This window comes from Xiphophorus maculatus, chromosome 12, assembly GCF_002775205.1.
Source record: "Xiphophorus maculatus strain JP 163 A chromosome 12, X_maculatus-5.0-male, whole genome shotgun sequence".
Taxonomy (NCBI): Eukaryota; Metazoa; Chordata; class Actinopteri; order Cyprinodontiformes; family Poeciliidae; genus Xiphophorus; species Xiphophorus maculatus.
The window spans coordinates 24,700,699-24,725,285 of record NC_036454.1 but is presented as its reverse complement, the minus strand read 5'-3'; the positions used below and the strand labels follow the sequence as shown (position 1 = coordinate 24,725,285).

General features: G+C 39.7%; 1 protein-coding gene across 3 annotated transcripts; it reads right to left on the bottom strand.

Moving 5' to 3' along the window:
- Positions 1-145: 145 nt before the first annotated feature.
- On the bottom strand, positions 146-24,123 carry rasal1 (RAS protein activator like 1). Of its 3 annotated transcripts, none has more exons than XM_023343946.1 (21): positions 23,881-24,123; positions 23,573-23,629; positions 20,867-20,980; positions 20,490-20,551; positions 18,422-18,551; positions 17,690-17,771; positions 17,141-17,281; positions 15,852-15,943; positions 15,313-15,412; positions 14,992-15,145; positions 12,339-12,403; positions 11,551-11,663; positions 10,728-10,920; positions 10,491-10,628; positions 7,414-7,558; positions 6,767-6,939; positions 4,556-4,693; positions 4,260-4,395; positions 3,169-3,289; positions 2,861-2,940; positions 146-2,688 (listed from the first exon to the last, which is right to left on the bottom strand). In XM_023343946.1, exons 1-21 carry the CDS (start codon positions 23,943-23,945, stop codon positions 2,540-2,542), a joined length of 2,448 nt encoding a protein of 815 aa, XP_023199714.1. In that variant the 5' UTR covers positions 23,946-24,123; the 3' UTR covers positions 146-2,539. The 3 variants fall into 3 exon arrangements, with proteins under 3 accessions (XP_023199714.1, XP_005809019.1, XP_005809020.1); XM_005808962.2 differs by having other exon boundaries at positions 15,295-15,412; positions 23,881-24,122; XM_005808963.2 differs by having other exon boundaries at positions 3,169-3,283; positions 15,295-15,412; positions 23,881-24,122.
- Between the last annotated feature and the right edge of the window lie 464 nt (positions 24,124-24,587).

Genomic DNA, 24,587 nt, shown 5'->3' with positions numbered 1-24,587 from the left:
GGATCGGCTTCTTTCCGGTTCGTGGTTTTGATTAAATGATTCATTCAACCGATGGAGCTTTCTGGGATCAGCTGCAGCGTCACATTATTTGCTTAGTCGTGAATGAGTAGATGTGGCTGTATTTAATTAGGACATTAGCCTGCAGACTAGTTAACACTGCCACTTTATTTCTTTCTGCAGCACAAGGGGTGAAGTCATTACATACAGGCATTCCCACAATTACAAATACACCTGAAACAAATCGTTATTTTGTGTTTCCCACCCAGAAAAATGCTAACATGTTTGTTTTGAACTTTCAACAATGCTTACTCTGGTTCTGAGAGGATTCGTATTACTTGGCAGGTAAACACGTGGAATTCACTCAAAGCAGAATAAAATAAAAACCGCAGGTAAAACAGCCTGGTACTGGTATTTTCTTTTTAGAAAAGACACAATCAATTGATTTAAAAAAAAAAAAATCACATCATTTTTATCTAATTTTATTTTTGTTTTCTACACTTTGATCATGGGAATAAAACTAAGAAGCACCAAGGTTTGGGCACGCAGACACTTAAAGAAGTCGGATATGTTTAAAAGTTTTAGTTGAACTTATGGCTTGTTTAGTGTCTTCATAAAATGCCTTAATATGCAAACTGCAAAGAGTTGATTTTTTTTTCCAGCTGTCAGACAACGTCCCTCCAAAGCAGCAACCCTAAACTCTTAAATAATTAAAGCACAAAACATTTATAACATCTAATTCCAAAATCGAAAATGTGATGAATAGCTTCCACTTTTCTGGTTCTTTTGAGGTCCCCCATTTATAATGATGTTCAATGTGACTTTGTTTTTCTATATCTGTGAAAGGATGGACTTAAAGTGTCTTGGGAAACTATTCATACCCTTTAACATTCCCACATTTTGTCAAACTTTACTGTTAGCTGTAACCTGACAGCCGCAAAGTGGCTTAAAATTGAGTATTGAAGGAAAAGAAAGATCCCAAAAATCTGAAAAGCCTCTTTTACTTTGATGGCCTTAAATGAAGTGAAGTGCAACCAGATGTATTTGAGTCTCAGTAAAGATCCAGCTGAAGGCCTTAGAAAATAAAGGAAAGAGTATGGCACATAAGTGAACCTACAGAGACACGGCCACCTAAACCGACAGGCCAAGCAAGGAGAACATTAATCAGACAAGCAGCATCCCTATTCTGAAACATGGGGGTGGCAGCATTTTGCTGTGGGGATGCTCTTTCTTTTATCAGTGACAAAAAGACTTCTCAGAGTTTATAAGAACAGGGATGGAGCTAAATCCCAGACAATTGTGGAAGAAAATCTGTGAAGGCGGGCTAAAGGACTTTTTTCCAAACTTTGTAGTTTTCAAAAACGTCATATGTGTAAAAGTTTGAAAATCGTATGTCATGTTCTGGTTGACATCACTTTGTATGGGTCAACCTAATAAAATCCTAATGAAACGCATCAGGGTTTGTGGTTGTAATGAGGGTAAATATTCTTTCTTGAGGATATGAATTCTTGGACAAGACACTGTCTGTATGGCAGGAAGAATGTTCCCCCAAAATAAAATAACATAAAAGCAACCTGCTGAGGTTCTCCTCCATAACATCTGATCTCAATTATTGTCCCCTGCTCTGCTTTTTAAACACCAAACCTGCTTAATTTTCAGAAAATAAATTTACCAATTTCTGTATTGGCTTGTTGAGGTTTGTAAAAGAAAAAAAACAACTAATTGGCATCTCAAACACAGCCTGACACTTTTGAGCCAGGTAAATATTACCCATACAAATTTCTGAAATGCTTAAATATGAAAAACAATAACATCAGAGCTCAATTTATATAATCAAATGGCCACAGCACCAAAGACAAAAGCTGTTTGTTTTTTAAAAAAAGGACATGTAAGCATTGCTAATTTCACTCACTATATAGGCAGCGTTACACTGAGCGTTACTTTAACGTAACATCACTTGGAATGACGTGTGATGTTAAATTAACTGCTACAAAGTGGCCGTGGCGGTGAATTGCCTCAATCAGGGTACAAAACATGAGTGATGAACCACAAGTATCAAATCACCTTACATTTAGGAACTGTACAGTACACTACAACAAGTCTTTTTGCATAAAAATATTTCAAGTCCTGTAAAATATCTTGAAATATAAAAGCTTTTCACATTTCACAAGTGGATGCAAGCCATGCAATGGACTTCTTGTTATCTACAAATATATATATATATGTATATATATATATATATATGTATATACATATATAAATATATGTATGCTGATCGTGCTGCAAAGAGCCCCTCCATTTTAGCATCGCGTGTCGTAACCTTCCTCATTGGTGGCATTCAGAAAGTACAGAAGGAGATTACAAAGTCTCTGTTGCTCTTTACACCAACAGGCTGGACGAGGTCACAGTTTCTCCTCTGTGACAGTCATGAGTGTGTATAGCTGTTGCTCCCTCTTTCTGCTTCCCCTCCTCTTCCTCCTCCAGCATCTCCACACATCCAACCCTCCTTTCAGGCATTAATAGATCGGAGGCCGTGTGCAGCCTAGGGATTCAAAATGACTCTGGTGGCGTCCTCTATTTCTCTGAGCTGGAAGGTGGCGTGAGCTTGCTCCAGATCCTCTATCACCACCAGCAGCCGAGCAGCGACACTCTGACCGGACCTCGTCGGCGGAGTGTTGCATTCGGCACCGTCTAGGAGGCAGAAGTCCACAGAATAAGCTTTCCTCGTTAATTCAAATCCAAGAAAAACATAGCAAGCGATCTGAAAAGGATTTTTGTCATCAAAATGCATTTTTACTAGCAATAACACTGTCAAAACAAACTCACATTTAATGGTTCCTCTATAATAAAAGTCTAATCTCACCTGGGTGAATATCAGGGCTTATCCTCTTTTCCTTATTGCTTGACGTCAGATCTGCGTCTTCCATCTCCAGGTATTTTTTCCTGCAGTATCAGTTAGAATTTCGTCACATTATCTCATCTTTTACCTCTGGAAACTCATCTTCCTGTTCATTTAATGACAGAGAAATGCATGACTCTCTGCGAGGTTGAATATCATGAGCAGCAGCAGCAGCCGAGCCGAGCAGAGCAGTCTTGCGTTGCAACATAGACCTCTAGTGACTGGCAAATGAGCTGCATCCAGGCTGAAAAAAAAGAAATGCAGATGCTGACCTGAGTTTGTCTCTGCCCTGGAGAAGCTGCTTGTATATCATCTGAGTCTCCACGTCGGGATCCAGTGGGTCGCTCCAGTCGCCCAGAGTTACAGCCGAGTGGGTTCTGCTGCAGCCTGTAACTGAGCAAAACCTTTTGGTTAAAAGGGTGGCGCTCCACATGACAACTAAAAGGTGATACAGCTACAAATCATGGTGTAAACAGTGCGGCACCCTGCAGGAAAATTATTTCGACACCAACAATACCCCTTTCATTTTGCACAGCGCTGCAGAATGTTTTTTAATAAACCTGAACACACCTACACAGAGCTAACATCTTCCAATGTTAAAGCTGCTACAGACAGCTTGAGCACGAAGCAGCAAAAACACAAGAGCTATTAATTGAAATGCTGACGTGTTAAATATGGTTCAACTAAACTCATCTGAGGTCGTCGACAAGTTGGTGAAAAAAGGCTTGTATTTTTGACCCAAGCTATTTGCAGACAGAACATGCTACGCTCTGAGACGGCAATGAGTGATACAGGGTTTTGCGTAGTAGATTTTTCAGTGCTTTACAACTATAAATGTATGTGGATTTTATTGGGATTTATGTAAAAAAAACAACACAAAGTAGTGTATTAAAGGAAATCTAATACACAGTGCACAAATTAGTGTCTAAAAGTGTAACTAAGTCTTGCTGGAGATGGACACCAGCACCCCTGCCGATCCCACTAAGGACAAGGGTGTAAGAAAATGGATGGATGGAAGTGTAATGAAACTAAACTAACTAATGGAAATGGAGAAAAAGAAAGCGATTGTTTTAAGAAGTCCTATTTGCAGTTTACCACAAGCCATACAGGGGACATAGCAAACTTATTATAAGTATTTTTCTTTTAATTCGCCTTCCAATAATATGCCACTTGTGCTAGCTCTACAAGTATTGCTCATTAAATCTTAACGAAAAACAATACGGTTTGTGATTTAGATGAGAGAAAATGTGAAAAAGTTCAAAGCGTATGAATAATTTTGCAGTCAGTGCAAGAAAACTGGTGGACAATCCCCTCCTGAGTCCTCTTTTCAACTCAGGATGGGAGTAGCAACGCTGTGATTCACCAGCACGGTCCGCCTGCAGGCAGCAGGTCCACTTTCCGCTGCGATGAATGCCCGGGTGAAAAGAAGGCAGCATGCGCTCGTTGTAGATGCTGACTTTCCTTATTGCAGACAGCCACTGGTTCAACTCATTCACGTTCTGTTAGGACAAAAACATCACAACGGGAGAAAAAAGACATATTGGTTAGAAGGAAAACAAGGCACAACTGTGGCCAGATTTTTGTGTTGAATAGCACACTAACAAATGGCAAAAAAGTAATGAATTAGATGGTGACTGGTTAGCGAAGGCACTAGCGCACCTTGCACTGGATGTACATGGTGTTCAGCTTTCCATCGTTGTCCTGTGTAATGACCTGCATTACATTCTGCTGCTGAAAGGCATTTTCATCCAGCCTCTCCACGGCGCACACACACTGAATTGGTATGGAGGAGCGCACCTGCAACAGTTCATCCAACAATTAACGCACACGATACATAGTTTTTGGTTTATTTCAACTAAAGCTGACACATCAAGAAACTAATAAATATGGCAGAATGTGTATATTTCACGAGCAGTAAAAAAAAAAAAAAAAAAGATTCGAATTTGAAGATGAGATCGGTGTGGCAGCGAAGGCTACTTTTAAGTGTAAATCAGCCGTTTCCGACGGGAGCTGGCCTCACTGAGGATGGAGTGCTCCGACCGTGGAGGGAAGGGGCCAGGACATTGTCTGCAATCTGATTTGCAATGTTAGCATGAATATCCAGAGCCTTCAATTAAACCTCGCCTTTTATTCTGGTCACACAAAGCGGGGGACCGGCTCAAAGAGAGCGCTTTTTAAGGGGTTGTTCCTCAGCCGTGTTTCTCTCTCTCTCTCTCTCTCTCTCTTACAGCCTCTGGACAATAAATAAGAGGAGATCATTATTACAAGGTTAGACTCTGCATGGTAATAACTCTAATGATGATCTCACAAACACATCAAAACACGATGGGGCTGACTAAAAGGTTTCCCCAATATTCTCGTTTCCTCCGCGCTGCTAAATCTCTGTTCAAAGCCACGACCTGTGAGTAATTCATGACAAGACAGCCAGCCAGCTTCCAAAATCAATGACTCGGTTTCACTGGTCTTTCATTTGGCAGAGGAGAAATAGTTATTGTTTTATTGCTAATTCGTCCAAGCGTCACAGTAAAAGACTTGAAGAAATAATGCTCTCTTCCACCTGCTGTTCAGGGCCCCTCTGGAAGTCCGATAAGAAAAAACCTACATAAAAACAATAAAAAGCAACAGGTAGATTCAAAAACAACTCGCAGCACAAATGCCTGTAGAAACTGCACAGCCTTGCAGAAGTATTCATATCCTTTGAGCATTTCCACGTGTTGTCATGGTACAATCACAAAGCTGTATGTGTATTTTTTGTGCATATTTATGTATATTGTTTTTTACAAATAAAAATATGAAAATATGTTGTGTAAATTTATTCAACAACCCTGAGCATTTACAGCTGGAGGTCTTGAACGTGTTTTCCAGTGTTTTTCTGCAAAACAGGTCAGTCAAAGTCTCTAACGCAGGAATATACTTTGATTTAGATCTTTCCACTGGCTTCACATTCAGGGTCATTGTCCTGCAGCAACGTTGATCTCAGTCTCTAGTCTTTTGGAAGCTCTAGACGTTTTTCTTCTAAGATTGTTCTGTGTTCATCTCCATCTTCCCTTCAGTTTCCTGTCCCTGCTGAGGTTGGTGCTGCCACCACCATGTTTCCGTATTTAAGTGGGCTAAAATGTCACACTTGAACACACCAAGTGTGACAATTGCCCAGAGTGTAACACTTGATGTGTTGGTGTGAAATGTTGAATACAGCATTTCACACCATTTCAGAGTGATGTAGAGTTGGTACACGACCACACGCAGAGATTTGCATTTTTTCTTTCATGCGACCAGAGCAGAGTTCCACAACCCTGGTCCTCAAAGCAGACTGCCCTTCTTGTTTTGGTTGATTACCAAGCATTTGTTGAACTGCAATCATCTGAATCAGATGTGTTAAAGCTGGGAAACATCTAAAACATGCAGGGCAGCGTGCCTTAAGGACTAGGGAAACTTGGCCTTGTCCCCTACTGGTTTGGGTCAAGCTGCAAATGGTGTCTCTTATGCATTTCTTTGAACAATGGCTTCCCCTTGCCACTCCTTTTTAAAGCTGCTAATCCAGATTTAAGCTAACCCTGGCTCAAACATCTCCACAACTTTACTGCTGACCTTTCCTGTTTTTTATGATGCTGTCTGTCCATTAATGTTCTCTAACAAACAAACACAAGCAGCTGATCACCCTGGATTTTATTTCAACATATCAGATTAAAGAAGTCTGAGAAAAAATCCACACCACAAATGTCAAATTTGTCTTTGTATAAAAGTTTGAAATCTATGTATCATGCTTCCTTCCACTTCACAGTTCCAATGTAACGAGGTGACAAAATAGACAATAGCCTGAGAGAAAAGAAAGGTTTTGAAAGGCACTTTATGTTAGCGGAATATACCAACCTGCCAATCAGAGGTCTTGGCATAGGACAAGGTCTCGCTGGTCAGCCAGAAGTAGCGTTTCTTGAAGGCAAAGCGGGACAGCAGCTGTGGTCCCTCTGCTTTGTGTTTGTGGAGGTATCCCTCCTTCACCGTCACTGAAGGCATGAACACGGCCCTCTGAGGCACCGAAGACACTGCGGTGGTGAGAAGAAAACACTTTGTTCAACCTGACAGGCACAAGGGAGCCCTATGCTACAAAATAGATAAGATCTAATTGTTTGGTGATAGTTATTTATACCGTGATCCCCTGTTAAGGCAGTGGTACCTGAACCTACAAAAGGAAAACCTCATTACGCGAATAATGAGTGTCCTGATCTGTAAAAATCTCCACCTGAAGAGTACTAAATGTCAAACTGGCACCAGAGAGAAAAAGAGGGGGTGTGAAATACAATATTTCAGAAGGGTGGGGGTGACAGGGGAGTGTTTTCAAGACGTGCTGGGTATCCAGTGTTGTGTGTACAAGTATTATCCCTTTTCCAGACTTCCAGCTAGTTATGAATATTTCACCACAGAGCAACAGTATAGCGCTCATATCAGATCCCTCTGACAGCTGGTCTCCTGCTGGTTGATTAGAGGTTCAGTGGAGCGCTCAGTGTCGTCTGCCTTACCGATATTGTGATCGACGTCGATCAGCTTGTCCAGGAAGTCCTTGACGGAGGCCACACTGCGGAGGATGATGGGATGAAGAGGCGACATCCACTGCTCCTTCCCATGACCCAGCTGAAGGCCCAGGTTGCCCACACTCTGCAGCGCCTGGGGACCATAAACACACGACATGCGCTCTCCACTGATATCTTTCATCATCTCAGAAATCCGCCCACCGACAGCAGGTCTCAAAGTCAAAGATCAGAAGGGTCCCAGAGGGCCAAAGCGTGCTGTGAGGCTTTGTGTGGCCTCTACCTGGTCCCAGTAGGGGGTTAGTGAGGGGCGAGAAGGAAGCCCCTTCGCTACAGCCCTCTCTGATGCTCCACTTTGAACTGCGGGCTGGTTGCTGCACATACAGGAGTAAAAATAGCCGCTCACTGTGTCTGCAGCAGATTCATGGCAACAGCCTTTCAGCACCATGGACAGCAACCGCAGAGCCATGCGCTGGAGAGAATATGAGGTCTCAACAACTAACAAGTGATCGTGACATGCGTTTGCTATTTTTAAAGATATGGTGGGTGTTGATTCAAGCGACACTGGTGGATCATTGCCATTTCAAGGTGTGGTTAGCTCTCTGTCACAGTGTGCTAATGGCTTTCTAGCGCTAGTCTATCTAATCTGTCACACAATCTATTTGTGACGCTGTATTTTGAAACCTTTATGTAAAAGTGGAACCCTCTGCTCATTGCATGATCATCAGTTTTCATTCAGTGCCTTGTGTCAAGTATTCACACGCCCTGAGCTCTTCTTTTTTTTTTTTTACCTGCAGGTTTTTATTGAAAATAGTTTTTCATACAAGTGTAGATACAGATTTTACAGTTTTTTTTCCTTTTTCCAAATGTTCCATACATATCATCCAAGAGAAGCTGCAGGTACAGAGAATTCTGTACCTGCATTGGACACAACAACTTTGCTAGTCTCGATATTACCCAATCTGCCCATACACTTGCTAAATAAAATTAAAAAGAAAACAAAGAACAAAAAAAAAAATCAAACTTAGGCTTTCTTGTCCGTTCTTCTCTTCCAAGTCATCACAATTTTAAATCTCTTCTCATCGGAAATGAACTGTAAGCAAACTTTACAGTCTGAAGCTCTATAAGGATGCACAAACCCACAATATTAATCAACATAGTCTGATCTCTATGGTGAAATAAAACCCTGCCAATTTTTCCAATAATTCTTACATTTTCCAGATTCTAATCTGATGGAAAAAGTCAGCCTTTCCATAATATAAATATTATGCATTACGTCAACCCAATCTTCCCTTTTAGGAGCTTCTGCCTTCAACCATTTCCTAGTAATGGCTTTTTTGCTTGCTACCAATATAATCCTATACATATATTTATCAGCTTCTCTTGTTAATCTTTCCATCCCTCTTCCCATGTACAGAACGTCAAATGTGAGTGGAATATTCACCCCCCGGTACCTTATCCATACAATTTTTTAGATCCTGCCAATAGGGTACCATGTAGGCACAATCCCAAAACACATGGAAGTGACTTGCTTTGTCTTTTCTGCATTGCCTCCAACATCTTGTATCTTGGTATTTTCTTTGTGCTGGTGTACTGAAATATCTTACAATATTCTTCCAGCCAAACTCTCTCCACAAAAGAGAACGAGAGGTTTGCCACTGTTGCCCAGTTCTCCTGCGAAAGCCCACAGTTAGCATCTTACTTTTCCCATCTTACTTTTATGCATGTTTTGCATGTTAACATGCAGAAATTTGCTTTTCTTCAAATTTTCCAATCCTGTATACAATTTAGAAATTATTTTCTTCCCAAAGTTTGATGTATTTGCTGAAATAAACATCTTAATTATACCAGATTCCAATTCAATTACATTTATCTTTTTTAATAGTTCCTCCATATAGTGCCTCAATTGTAAGTTCCTGAAGAAGTCCTTGTTGTTTAAATCATATTTATTCTTTATTTCTTCAAAACCTTGTATAGTATTTTTCTTAACCACCTCCCAGAATATCTTTGGATATTTTCCTATTTGCTTAATGTTTTGTCTGTTACATTAGGTTTAAAATCTCAATCATGCACTATCCACCTTAGTACTCTACTCTGCTCTGTCAACCCATATTTTACCTCAAAAGTGTGAAGTGCATTTTTTATTCAGTCTCTCGAATCAGTAAATTGTGAGCAGTCACAGCAGCCAGCTCCATAACTTCACACATCTGGAGTTTTTGCTCCTTCTTCTTTCAAAAAAGTGCAAACTCAATCAGAGCCTCTAAACGTTTTTCTTCCATCTTTAGTCCTTTGTAGCTCATCCACATCCACATTAACTCTGATCAGTTTCTCTGCCATTCCCGAAGAAAAGCATCCCCACAGGATGTTACTGCCACCACCATGTTTCACTTCGAATATGGTATCAGGTTGATTTGCAGTGTTGATTGGTGTTTGTGGTTGTGTCATACTCTTTCTGTATTCAGATAGTGGATTGAACAGTGCTCTGTGAGCCGTTTAAATCCTGGGTTATTCTTTTATAAACTAAAGCGCACTTTAAGCTTCTCTACAACTTCCTGGTGTGTTCCTTGTTCTTCATGATGCTGCTGACTAACGTTTTTTAAAAAGACCTCTGAGGCCTCAGATGAAACGACACACAGGTGAAATCTGATGTTCATTACTTCCCTCTATTAGGGTATATTTTGAAATTGTTCTTTGTAAAAAATGAAATTAAAATAAGGAGGAGAACTGTCTATATTTGTCTTCTACTTTATGTTGGTCTATCAGATGCAATCCAAATAAAATACATTGAACCTTTTGGTTTTAATATGACATCATTTAAAAATGGTAATACGTTTCTGAAGCGCTGCACACAGGGAGACTGTTGTCTCCCTCAGCTATGAAGTGTCAATTAGAGGAACTGAGAAATATCAAATCTAAAGACTGACCCCCTGGTTGGAATAATTACCAACATAATTATGTCATTCTTGATCATTAGCCTTGTGTTTCACCTCTCTGCAGACTTCTGGGACACACAACAATTCACCTTTCGTTTCCTACTAAAAACACCCACGTTTGTTCATATGTCGTACCTTGGCAAGTAGTAACAGCGTCCTGCTTGTACGTGTGTCAGCGTGCTGGTCTCTCAGCTGGAACAGCTTAGGCGTCAGTATGGCAGGGGCAAAGAAACGCAGAAAGAAGAACCCGCTGATGGCGAGGTATTTCACATCCTGTTCAAATTAAAGTGAGTTTCAAAGAAAATTTTGTGAACTGAGAATGATTTCCCAGAGGATCTTTCCCAGTTTTTAGGTGTCGGGCTCGACACTGACCTCATTCTCCGGCTCTGTGAATTGTTCCTCCACTCTCTTGTGCAGCTGTTTGAAGGCCACTCTCATGACTGAAGGACACTGATCGACAGAGCTGACGATGGATTCGATGATGCTGGTTAAATAGGTCTGCAGCATCTCCACGCTGTAGTCCCGAACCTCTGCCTCTGACACGCCGCTCTTAAAGGAAATCCGTCTTCAGGCACAAAGACAGATTTGGGAACACAGTAAACAGCCAAACTCATTTTGTGCTTATATGTACTTGCAACATGTAAGAACTAAGCAGGTTTTATACACTCTAAACACAAGTGGTGGCCTCCCTGCTCTGGATAATTATGATGAATGTGCCCTGGATAAATGTAAGACACTGATATTGTGGAGATTGGACAGAGGAACACGGCTACTCTGTGTTAGACTGAGAATGTCAAAAGGGACACATTCAGTGGGAGGGAAAATGGGGAAAAAAGATTAGGATAGGCATTTCTAGTGCAGACTCAAAGGATGTTACATCCTGGATCTCTCTCTCTCTCTATGTTAGAAATAGAGACACATCTCAGGGGGTTCATGGTTGTTGCCAAGCAACAAACCCTCCCCATTTTAAAATTCTTTTATTTTTTTTAATTATTTCTTTTTATTTTCTTGTATGTATGTCTTGCTCTCAACCTCTTGTAGCAGATTCTCAACTTGAGATTTTTAGCAGCTGCACACATAAATCTGCGACTTGAAATCATCTCTGAACCTGTCGTAGACAATGCTATTAGATCAGAATCAGATTTTTGCATTAGTGGTGTGATCCAGCATGATGTTTGCAGTAGATCTGTTTTACCTTGAGCGGTTCAGGTCAATCTTACACGGGTCCAGCTCAATGTACTTCCTCTCATCAAAGATGCGATTGATGATGGGTTTCAACACTTCATGCAGATACAGCATGCCAACGGCCTGGCAGCAAGACAGCATCGTTTAATCAGAGTACCTCATTTACATCACTGGAACAGGGTTTGGCTTCAAAATGTGTAAAAGTCCTCCAAATTCTCCAAAGAGCAGAAAGTTAACCGCATACAGTCAGATGCATTAGATGTGCATTTGCAGTAAAGTGCCCTGCAACAGCATTAAAACCTCTCGAGCTTTTTTCTAATTTGGACGCAACACAACAAGAAACTCTCATTTTTTGTTCCTTTTGCAAAAAGCTCAGTGAGATTTGAGCAAAGGTCATCTAAAAAAAAAGAGCAAATTTGAAAACCATGGTATTGCAGCTCTGGCTGCATGTTAAAGGTCATTGTCCTGCTGCCTCAACAGGTTTTCTTTCAGGATTGCCTTGCATATAGTTTCATGCATCCACTCATCAATTCTACCTGCAGAAGAAAAGCATCATCATGTGCTACAGTGAGGGTCTGTTTCAGGTAGAAATTGAATTTTGCCAATTGTACCTTCACAAAATGTGTAAAATTTAAAGGGGAATTAAGACTTTTGTAAGGCACTGTAACTGACACAGGAAATGCAATAACTGCAAACAGGGACAAAAGAGGGTTAGTCATAAATAAAAGACAAATCATGCGTTCAGAAAAAAAACAAACACTTACTCTTGCATCAATAAAATAACATAGTTTGTCACACCTTCATGAACTGCTCCATGGCTTTGGAGGCAAGAGAGTTGGAGCGAAATAAGGTGTTTGGATCAGCTGTGGAAACAAAACAAAGAAAATGTCCAAATTAAAGCAAATATAAGTGAACTGAATGAGTGATGCACAATAGCTGCTTTAAAACTGAAGATATTTAAATGATTTTGCTCATTGCTCATAATTTTGTGATGTAAATCTTCAGTGCTGTATTGAAACTATTAACACTTAAAATCCCTCAGCACCCACATTAACTAGGCTTGATTACAACCTTTGAAATTGAAGGATTATATCAAGATGAAAACAAATCACACACAGTTTCTATATTTCATGTAGACATTTCTTGGATATTCATTTTGTTGCAGCTTAAATCAGCCAAGATACAATATTGTTCACAAATAAAACAGCCCAGTGTCGAAAACGAGAGCAGACTGACTCTGCTGCTTCATCACTGTAAATCCTTTTAAGTGGTGGTCGTACAAACGCCCCTGGTGACAGGACTGTGTTGTCAGGTGAAACATTGGCACCTACAGGGCTGGCAGGACTGATTTCATTCCCATGCAGAGGACGTACAATATGCTTTCCTCGCCTTGCCCTTTGCTCCTAATTTTAATGTCCGCCTGTTCGCAGCATCTATTCCTGATCAAGCAGTTACCAGTTGAATCGTGTGCAGTTGCTATGGAAACTTGGGTACTGTACTTATTATCTCGAACTACACCGACGGAGCTTGAAATCCAAGCACAACTCTGTGTGAATTATCTCTGGCGGGGGGCTACAGTGCGAAGGAAAAAACATGACTAATCCAGACCTCGGACAAGCCATGAAAAGACTGTTGGGGTGAGTAAATAATCGCCATCAGGGTGATAAATATAGTGCCGGTGGGCTTTAACTGCCCACGCGCAGACAATATCTGTGGTGTTCAGAGACCTTGATGTCAATTCTGACTTAAAACAGCAGCAACCTTTAGAGAGTCTCAGGAGCGAGAGGTAATAGCAGCAGCTGGCAGGTTTCAGTCTGTGACTGATAAACTAACACATTTACGACAACGATTTGGACAAGTTGAGGTACATTTTTGAGCTCGTAAACTGGCAAAGCATCAAAATGAATTCATCTTTTGCTGCAGTAGCCTGAGTCCACATTGACATTTGTAATACAATCCATCTTTAAATTGAAACATTCAACTTTTGATTAACAGAAGAATGTTTCATATTTTTTTGCTCATAGGGTAAAAAATACAGCACTTTCCCTTTTCCTGAATATAGTTGGAAAATACAGAGAGATCAAATGACAACACATTTTCAGTGTTAAAAACACGGTGCATGGTAAGGTTCCCAGACTCAGGCCCACAGCATCACAGACCCTTCACTATACTTAATTTCTACATATTCTACTGAGATGTTTGTTGTAAAAAAAAAAAAAAAAAATCAATTTTAACCATTTTAACTGCACATGTTTACATTTGTGATGGTAGAAGTGGAAAAGCTTTTCTTCCTGGCATCCTTCTGTATCTTCTGGTCTCTAGTCAACCAGAAGATACAGTAGCTTCATGTTCTGTTTTGACGTTTGGCCCAAACACAGACCTGAAAATGACATTCTCATGTTGATGATGATTATTTAATCAAGAGAACCTACAAACCAATGAATGGGCAGGTGTAGAACTAGAGAACATATGATGGGACAGCAAGGATAAAGTGAGCCACAAGAACACAGAAAAACTGCAGTGGTGGAAAACCAACAGAGCAGATGAGGATTAAAGGGAACTAACTGACTAACTTACAGTAAAGCTGCAGAGTAGGTGATTAGTGACATGGGAACTCAATTAACTAACTACACTGCAGCAGGGTGTGGACCTGAACTGAGGACTTGAGGGAAAATGACTAATTAACACAGAAACGAACACACAGGGATCCAGAAAGGACATGAGGGGATCCTACTAAACCAAAACCTAAAGAGTAAAAACAAAGAGAAACCTAAACCAATAAAGAACAGAACACAGAAATAGCAAAGCATCAGAAAGTAATGAGTGAACAAAGTATAAAACACCATGTAGTTCAAGTCAAAAATTAATCGCAACCTCTGTTGTAAAACTCTGTTTTACTGCATATTTTTACTCCGGGAAACAGAAAGTCGGGGATTACTAATTAGAAGTTTCTACCAAGTGAATAAAATTGAAAAAAATATATCATTTCCTATATTTTGACATGAATTTTAAAGAGGTTCCAAAGATCTTGTCGCTGGTGATTTTATTAATGATAGTTTCTTTATTCTCTTTATATATTTCTCAGTGTTAGTTTATGCTACGGCAATAAAAGATGAATGCAGGATATTTACTAGTAAACTATCAATTGTGGCCAGCACAGTTTGTGACATGTTTAGAGCTTAAACGTTTAGATCTGAAAATCCAGTTCAAGATCAAGATCAAGAATTTTTATTGTCATTATAAAACTATAATTAAATTGATGTTGAGACAGATTTCACACATGAAACACAGACAGAAATTAAAAGCACTTCCTTCCTTAGAGGACAACACAGTTAGCACTTATTTACAAATAAACTATTTAATTTCAAAGCTCCATCTGAAGCATATAACCAGTTATTAATAATGTCTACTCATTCTAGTTTCCTAATATTTTCAACCTGTTTGTCCTTACTTGTGTGGTTGACCTCTCTGGTGTTAAGGTAATCGAGGAATGGTACCACCAGGCCCTGCCCTAGGTAGATCTTCACGAGAGTCATCGCAACATCCTGCCTGCTCTCCACAGTGGTCACTTCCTCCAGCATGGTCAGGGCGCTGCTGTCCTCCACCTGTTCAAAGAAAGACCCTCATCACACCTTAAGGAACAATGTGCCTTTGGAAAACAGACGGAAGAAATGTAACGCATGGAGCATTCTCTGTGGTCATGATGAAGGTGAACGAATGAGTATCCGTAGTGAGGACGAGCTACGATGCTGACCTCTGCGGGGGAGATTACCGACTCAACCAGAAGTTCAATAAGTGGCTGGTAGTATGTAGATGGCAAGATCCGGTCCTCCACCAGACGCACCTTCAGGCGCAGAGCTCCCAGCTTGCCACTGGAAACCAACAACGACAAAAGGATCAGTTCAGGAATTGGTTAAGTGGGGAATTTCCTGCAGTAACCTCAAACTATAGTAAGTCCCTCCGAGATATTTAATATATTGTAATACATAACAAAGCCTTTTTATCATAACTGCACTAAGCAGCATGTGATAGTTCCAAATAAGCCTGTGAAATTTACCTAATATGACATCTCTTTTGCATTTCATTCTGCCCTCTGTTCTAAAATTATCTCAAGAAACAGATGCTGTCAGAGCCCTTGCCCTCCACCTGTTACTCTTCATTTAAATGCATAAAAGGGAGCATGGAGGTGAGCAACTGCCTGTCCTCCTGTGCATTGAAAGAAGAAAAAAAATCTACGAGCAAAATACACTTGAGGGGTATAAATACACAAATTGGCGTCATTGCACAAACAAACACACCCATGATCCTCACCCAGCATCAGCGTCATTGTTTCCCAGGGGCAGCAAACGAAACCAGCCCTCTAACACAGGTGTCTTGTGCAAAGAAGCAAAAGGGATTTCCACCTATTGAGTAAGAGAATAAACAAGGCTGCTACATCAGCCAAGAACACAGATGGTAGTTTTGTGTTGAGAAGTTTATACATTGTGTCATGTTACAACGAGATGGGATGTTGTGGGATACACCAACAGTAGTGCATAATTGTAGTGGAAGGAAAATTATACATAGTTTTTACATATAAAAATCTGATAAGCATTGTGCATATTTGGATAAAAAAAAGAGTCAATAAAATGCTGATTCCAGAAGTTGTGGAGATCATCAAGTGTTGATCATCTTACAAAGCAATGTTCAATCCATCACTGAGAAAATAAAATACAACGGTAAACTACTAAACATGTTGTCATCCTCCAAAACTGACAGGCTGGGCAAGGAGAACATTAACCAGAAAAGTAACATGGAGCAGCTGTAGGAATCGAAAGCTGGTGGTATCTAATGTCAAATAAGAATGTCACTTAATAATTGTGCACTTCATCAATCTGATCTTAAAAGAAGAGTGGCAAGGGGAACGAAATTGTTGAAACAAAGCCTTACGAAGACAAGGACAGAGAAATTGATAGGGAGTTGGAGGAAGCTAAAAGCAGGGCTGGAAAAAAACTGTTAGAGAAGACAAGTTGGAGAATAAACTTCTCTAACTTGAAGTTAGAGAAGTTAGGATAAAGGCTCACAGGAAACTAACAGAACAATAGACAATAACATCTTATTATTGGTGGACCAATAATAAGATAACACTCACAATGATCATAATAAATATACCACAACCCTTGTGGATCAAAGTACGCTACCTAGCGAGCTTGGGAGAGTCAGCAACAAGGAAACGTAATCAATTTCCACATTGCCAAATTATGACAAACCAAATCAGTCTTAATGTGTTATAAAGTGCACAGTTTGCTACTAAAGAGCGCTGGTTGTTTAGTTGCACAGACCTGAAAGATCTATTCTCAGTGATGAACATGATCCAGACAGTGCACGGAGTCCATCTTGCCTCCAACATATTTATAGAGCTTCCTTAGCTCAGAAAAGAACACCAAACTTTAACTTGTTGCAAAGAAACGATGCCAAGCATGCTCCTCACACTATCCAGATAAAACACACTGAGATTTGTAATTGTAATGCCTTAAAATTTAACAAGGTTCAGTAGCTATGGATTCAGTAACCTGCATTATTTGACAGCAATCATAGCATAAAATTCAAGAGATCCTGACCTTTCCCAGAAAGTCATTTTTTCCCACCATGTCCCAGTCCCAGACCTCCACGATCACAGTCCCCTCCTCATTCAGTTCCTCTGCGTCGAGCTCCAGCTCTAAGGTTTCCCCCCAGTGAGGAAAACGGGTCTTCTTGATAATCTACACCCAGACATCAAAAACGGTAAGAGATCCCAGTATGAAAATTATGCACTAAAGAACGCACCGAATAGAAAATAAAACTTCCAACATAGTTGCTCTGTCAGCAAAGATAGTTACATTATTAACTCCTTGCAGTTGTTATGTTTGACAATGTTATGAATCCAATCCTAACTGTCTCAAAAGTTAATGGAATATGTTGCAGGCTTAAAATGCAAGAAAGGACACATATACAAAATAAATTAAGCTAAATGAAAATCAAAATATCTATAATTATCTCTACATCTGCCTTACTGTCTAAGATGCTAATGACAAACCACAGCATCTTAGACAGCCACTATTTACAAAAAACAACCTTTTTACTCTGGGAATCTCTTGAATGCTGTGCTGCATAGAGGTCATAGAGCTCACCGAGGTCTCCGCGCTGTGGTTGTTGAAAATAATTCTTCCAAAAGGATCCGATGTTCCGGAAATGTCTCTCGGTGCCAAGTCCCTGTGGGTATCAGCAGACCAAATATCAACAGTGAAAACAACTCTCAATCTACAGTAATTCCTTATTTTATACAAATCATATAAGTTTCATCTTAGTATGACTGTTTTGTTTTTTTGGGCTAAACTAAGAGCTATCTTGACTTTGTTGAAAACCAGTGTCAAATTGTGATTGGCAGACTGATCGGTGGCTGAGCGATTGGGACAGGCAGATGGGGCAGTGAGTGGGGCGATAGAGGCAATGTGATTCAGAAGGAAGTGTGGAAGCCTACATAGTGATTGAGAGAAGGTTTCATCGCAGATATAGACATGGTGTGGCACTTTGCCCTAGAAATTCAACTATGTTAAAGATGGTATGAACATTTGTTTCTAAGTTATTTCTATTCTTTTTATGACAAGTTTGCTCCTAAACTATTTGAGCCGTTCTTGTCCATTTGAGTTTCTCCTCTCCACACTAGCAGTGACTAAAGGTAAAAGGTAAAAGTAATTTTATTTATATAGCACATTTTCAGCAACAAGGCAATACAAAGTACTTTACAGGATTTAAAAGGAAATACAAACAAAAAAAAACAAACCAAAAGAAAGAGCAAAAGAAGAAAAAGCTAATAATGTTGATCCAAAGTAAATAAACTAGATACTAGTTTTTTATTTTACCTGGCTTCAATGACCTGGCATCGCAGGCTGCTCTTCATTGTATCTTTAAGGAGTTCCAGACTCAGGTGGATCTCTCCTTGAACTTCCTCATCGGGGTCAACCCTAGTCAGGTTCATCCAGCTATCAAGCCCTGTGAAGACCACACAGACAGACGATGTTATTTAGGATTTGTAACAGCAAAGCAGGTTAGAATATGTTAGATATGAAGAAGCAACACTGTTCCGATTATAGACATTTTTAGATAGCTATCCAGACATGTTGCCTCATTAACCAGTCGTATTATAAAACTACAAGCAGGTTAGTCTAAGACATAAAACTTAGACTAACTAAACATAAAAGTACCCAGAGTGCTCTGTTCTTCTTTCCTTTTCATTTCAAATACAAGTTTCAAAGAAAAAAGTGTCATCCCTGTAAAGAATCTTATTCCAGAACTTGTTTTACATGTTTTCTCACAAAGCCTTATCTAACCCATCAGCCTGACCGAGACATAAAAGAGCCACTCAGACAGAGTCCTAGTCCATGTTGCACTGTGAAAACAAACAACAAACAAACTATGAATATATGTATATGGACAATACATCTCTACTGAGATTTGTAGAGCTCAGAGATTTGTCGTCTCCACTACAGTAAGACGTCTCACTAGATTAGACTTATTTGTCCAGCAACTGCAACAGGAGCTTAGATTCCAATCTGGACACACGGAGGCATAAATTTTTGGTTTGAACAAATTTCAGAGGTGGAAAGAAGTCAATAGGAGTACCGTGACTGATTGATGCTGCCACATCACAACCAACTATGACGCACCGCATATTTTGAGACCTTTTTCTAAGATCCAGCTATGATTCCTTTTACAAATTAGCCTTTGCTTTATGTAATGCATCAGTAAAGTCTTTACACTGTGTTGGTTTACCACCGATCCCTCCTTGAACAACTAAAACAGTTGTTGATAGATACTGGTGATAGAAGGTGAGTATCCCAAGAAAGTTGGAGTTCTGAACTAAAAAAATCAAGAATAAATTTCTTATATCTCTAGTCTTATATGGCTTAACTTTGTTTCATTATTTTCATGTAAACCATGTTATGTATGAACATATAAAACTGCTTCACCATGGCGAATCATCCACAATTTTTCCCTTATGAAACTCATTCAAATCCCAACCCTTTTTCAGTTGTCTCTCTTCAAACACATCATCTTTGAGGATAAAATCTTCACTTGAATTTGTTTCACCTGGTCATAATGTTATGCCTGACTGGGTTATGTGGGATGATGGAAGGAAACAAAAAAAAGAGAAAGAAGCAGCACAAGTAGGTACAGCCATGAATGCACTCCTGTCGACTCCAACTCTTCTGCAAGTTATGTGGCTGTGTTTAGATTTTATTTCAGTTTTTCAGAAACATCAAACAAACATCAAACCTGTGAAAAAAAACCTATAAAATCAAGGCCAGGTTGTGAGAAAAATCCTGCGAGGGAGTCAGTGACTCAGTACCGTCATGTAGTCATGAATCACTGGAATGAAGGCCATGCCAGCTGGTTCTCACAAGCACCATATCTGTATGCAGCAAACATAACATGATAAACTCCGCCAGTATTAGAGTGAAGCTACTGCACTATCAAAGAGCTTCATGCGTAATATGCCATATGTTTGGCCAAGACATTGCAGAAGGTGTAACAGTTGATGCTGGGTAAACACTGGGAGCTGAAAGAGAAGCTTTTCTGCGAGGGAACCAGGCATTTTATGGTGTAAGGCTGCTTGAAATGCATTGGCTGCCTTCCTGGTTTATGATGCACAATGAATAATCCCAAGGTTTACGCAGATGAGCAGCAGGAACACATCACAAAAAAAATATCCCAATGAGTTTGTGGTAGGAAAATATTCCAAAAAGTGATTAATCAGCACAAATAAATCATGTTTAACATGTGAGAGAACACAAAAAAAAAACATTCCCAGACTAAAAACGGATATTTGACTGTTCGGTGTCTTGGGAAATCAATGTATGTTTAACTTTTGACCTCTGGTCATGTTTTCAACCGATTACAGGCTGAAGTTTATTTTGTAATCGGTCATACCTTTAGCTTGAGATCCAATAGCTTCTTTGCTCAGCGTGATCTTTCCAATAACGTCATCGTGTCTGCAGAGTAGAATAAAAAAGCAGATTATCAGGTAAATACAACTGCATCGACATTCTGATGAAGCAGCAAACAGCAACGACTGCAGCCCTAATATTCTAAAATAAAAAATAGCAACTTGATCTGGGCAACCATCTGCCTGATGATGCTTGTCTATTCAAAGCTTGGCTGTCATTTTTGTTTTTTTCCCAAAACAGTTGAGCTGAACTTGAAGTTCAGTTCATGAGCTAAGTTAAATAATGAGGGCTGTAAATCAAATGCCAGCCCCTGCCTGATACTAGGCTGTTTAAAAATGAAGACGTTCCAAACCTTCTTACCCAATTGTGTCTTCGTCCATCACGAGGAACGACAGTGAATGAAACCCCATTGGGAGGTGCAGCGTGTACTCTTCACCCCAGAATGGGTTTAGATTCTTCCACACTGTAGCGGTTCTGGAAAGAGACGTTCAACACATTTGGTCGAGTTCATTTTTAAATTAATGCCTGAATGACGCACCTCTAATGTCTACAATGCTTTACAAAACTGTACATACCCCTCATACTTTTCACATTCTTTCCCTTTTCACTTTTTACCTCTTCTAGAATGTGGCAACATGCCGGAGTAGCTCTGCTACTTTCATTCTGACTTTTCTTTCTTCTTTTTTAATCATTCCTCTTTTTCTGGTGGAAACATTTTTGGACAGTTATTCCCTCTTGTACTGGATGGTGTGCAGCTAGAAAGATTTTTGGTGATACGTTTTATTTTTTGACATTTGTAACCATAGCAACAAGGTGGTTTACAATCACGAGCAGCTAAGTAACACTACAAAAACCGAAATAATACCTCAACTGCAGAAACAAATTTCAGATTAGCTGAAAAGAAGGTGTCAGGAGCAAAGAGTTGAGAGAAAAGAAGGGGGTTCAGGACATCTTTTGGCAACATGGTATTGTTTGCAAACAAGTTGGGTGAACTCCAGCCAGAGTATCTGGAAAACAGCACTATGCATTTCATTGAGACATGGCTGTGGGATCAAGACCAACGCCAATGTCTCTCTGGCGGTCTTCCTCATAATATGAGCAGGCAGGGAAGCGGCAAAGCAGGTTGCTAAAGAGAAGCGGCAAAAGCAACTGAGGAGGATTAGCAGTGATAGTCAACAACAGATATTGTAATCCAGGACATGTAACTGTGAAGTGTCATCTCTGCAGCCCAGGTAGCAAATTGTTAGCAGTAATATTTTGTTCATATTATTCACCAAGAGAGTTCAAAAGTTTTATTTTGGAAACCACTTAATCTCACCATCGGCTGTTGCAGATGGACTGATATCTGCAACAGCAACATCTGGACTGATATGATCAGGACTGATATGATCAGTCCAGATGTTGCTATGCTGCAGACACAACATTCCAGTGCTTTTGTGGAAATATCTGGAGATTTTAATCACGTTTCATTCTCTGCTACATTTAAAAAGTTTCCACACTTTGTCAGTGCCTCTACCAAAGAAAGCAAAACATTTTGCAACAACGATTTTGTTTTATGCAAAAGTTAGAGATCCATAAATCTGCAAATACCTCTAATTGGTAGTTATTAAGGATCTCTAAGGATCCATAAACCTCACTGGACAAGTCAGATAGCCTTCTTGTCTTAAATATAAACCTGTTGTTTAGAGGTCACAAGGTGACTGATGAGGTGCAACAAAAAGATTTTAAATTACACTAACTAGTAATGACATGTGGCATCACACAACATATAATATATAACACCAATGTTATATCTTCTAGTAATGACGTGTTATTTTGATGCAAACTGTCAACAGCTTTAAGTGGAAGCTTTGCTATATTTACAGAAAGCTTTCAAGTTTACCATCCCAATGTGACTGAGAAAGGATCGAGGCATAAACAACAAAGTTCCTGATATGTTCAGAGACAGAGTTTCAGACGCTCAGTAAAGGTTAATTTGGTCAATTAATTTGGTTAATTTGTAAAACCATTGTTGCCTGCCTGTAGTTTGATAGAGACCACAGACCCAAGTCAAAACAGCTTTGGTCAAACGTTGTATTTAATTAGTCCAAAATGGAAGCTTTTCTCTTAAGCTAGTCTTAAGCTTAAACTGACACTGCATAATGATTGCTGGCTAATAAAAAGATGTGTTGCATTTATTGCAGATCAATGTTTGCGACCATCATCCTACAATAACTGTGACTAAGATTTCAGATGCTGAATAGTTTGCATCTGGGAGTCACACACACTCAGGTATTAACCGAATAAGTCTAATAATTTTTTTTCTCATTTTTTAGAAACTGGATTACTTTTGTGCAATTTTGAGAGCATTCAAACAATTTGAAAAAGTCAGAAGCCCTATCGATGAACACTAATTAAAAGTTAACACAAATGACAGCCTGGAAATAACACTGTGTCATAATGAGCATAGAAAAAGTTTTGTGTATCTGTTATTTACCAGCGCAATCTACCAGGCTCATCATCCTTGGAAATCACACTCAAGAGTCAACTGCCCAGTAACACAGCAAGTGAAAAATAATGTGCCTGCAGTGAAACACTGAGCAGTTTTCAACACTCCAGATGGAACAACAGTCATACTTCCCATTTCCTTACTAAAGTTCTTGAATTTTTTTCATTTTTATTTTTTTTTTAGATTATCAATAAATTTCAAATACACCTGCAAAAAGGTGTATTCTCTCATCTCCCCAGTATTTTCTTTTCTTACAGGTGCCCCCTGCAATAATTGATGCATGCTCACCATGGTTACCTAAGGGTGTTTAAAGGCCAGAGCAGTATCAGGTTCTCTAGCTGTGTTGAACGGGCCATGCTGTGGGCGTTTGAACACACCTTCCACATGGGTAACATACACTTGTAACCATTGTAGGTTACATGTACTATTTATTACATGCTTACCAGAATATAGCATGTAATAAATTATGACGCAACAGACCATTTTGACAAGATTGCTGATGTTTGTAAAGCAGAAAACTTGTTTTTTTTTCTCACAGGATCCTTATGTTAATGTTGATTGAAACGGACAGAGCTCACCTGGCCACAACTTCATTGTCAACTTTAACGATGCAGTAAGGATCACTCGTCCCAGATCTGGAAATTAGGAGAATTGGGAGAGCAGATAGTAATTAATTAAAATACATTTCCTTTTTCTTTTTAATGGTGCTCAGATCAATACGAGCAGGTAAACATAGTTTTGTTTTGTTTTTTTCCACACGTGGATCTTTGAATTTATTCAAATGAAAAACCAAAATAGAGTTCTTCGGAAACCAAATTTTAGACGCAGGTTATTTTATCAGGTAAGGCTACAACACAGAAGCACATGTCATTGAGAAATTACTTACACGTCTTTGGCCGGAAGGTTCCTGCCCTCGACAATCCGAAAATAAAGAGACGTGTTTTTGGCCATTTTCGCTCCGGTAATTTATTTATCCGGCGAGTATCTCTTATGTTGCCATGCGAGCTGGTATAAATAGCCCCCTGCCTTTCTGCGAGTGAGTTTTCTCCGTTTCATGACACCTTCAGCTCGTGACGGCGCTGTGCCCACCAGCAGCGCGCGACCCAGGCGCGCTTCGTAGCGCTGCGCGTTAAAGCCGCGAGCCCCATGTAATCAAAGCATGTGATCGGTTTTACAGTCCATGGTTGTACCAAATAATTCAGTCCATGCATGGAGTGAACAATGCGAGCCTCAGTCAGTCTGAAAAGCTTTTAATGGGGTTTAAATATAGTATTCATGAGAAAAAGAAAATACAATAAAATACATGTGTTTAACAGCTTGTTTACAGCTTTTTTTTTAAGCTAAGTCAGAAACTGCTTTATGTTTCCGGGATAAAATTACAACTTAGTTCAGGTAACAATATTTGTAGAAGCGTCTGCGTTGTCGTCGTAATACATTTTAGACAATAATTTTGAAGCCCTTGTCTTTTGATATAAAGCGCCATCTGTCGACCATTTTTATTGAGTGCCAAAAGTTGAAATCGACCATGTATGTAACAGCTGTTACATCCGAGCTTTGGACTCCAGAGGGCGCTGTTACGAAGATCAATTAAAA

Bases quoted from the DNA above. Each gene is read 5' to 3' on its own strand.
- rasal1 (XM_005808962.2), bottom strand. From the start codon at position 23,945: ATGGCCAAAAACACGTCTCTTTATTTTCGGATTGTCGAGGGCAGGAAC. The intron at 20,552-20,866 runs GTAAGAAGGTTT...TCTACTCTGCAG, and splicing joins ATGGACGAAGACACAATTGG to ACACGATGACGTTATTGGAA. The intron at 6,940-7,413 runs GTAAGGCAGACG...TCACCACCGCAG, and splicing joins CGACGTCGATCACAATATCG to TGTCTTCGGTGCCTCAGAGG.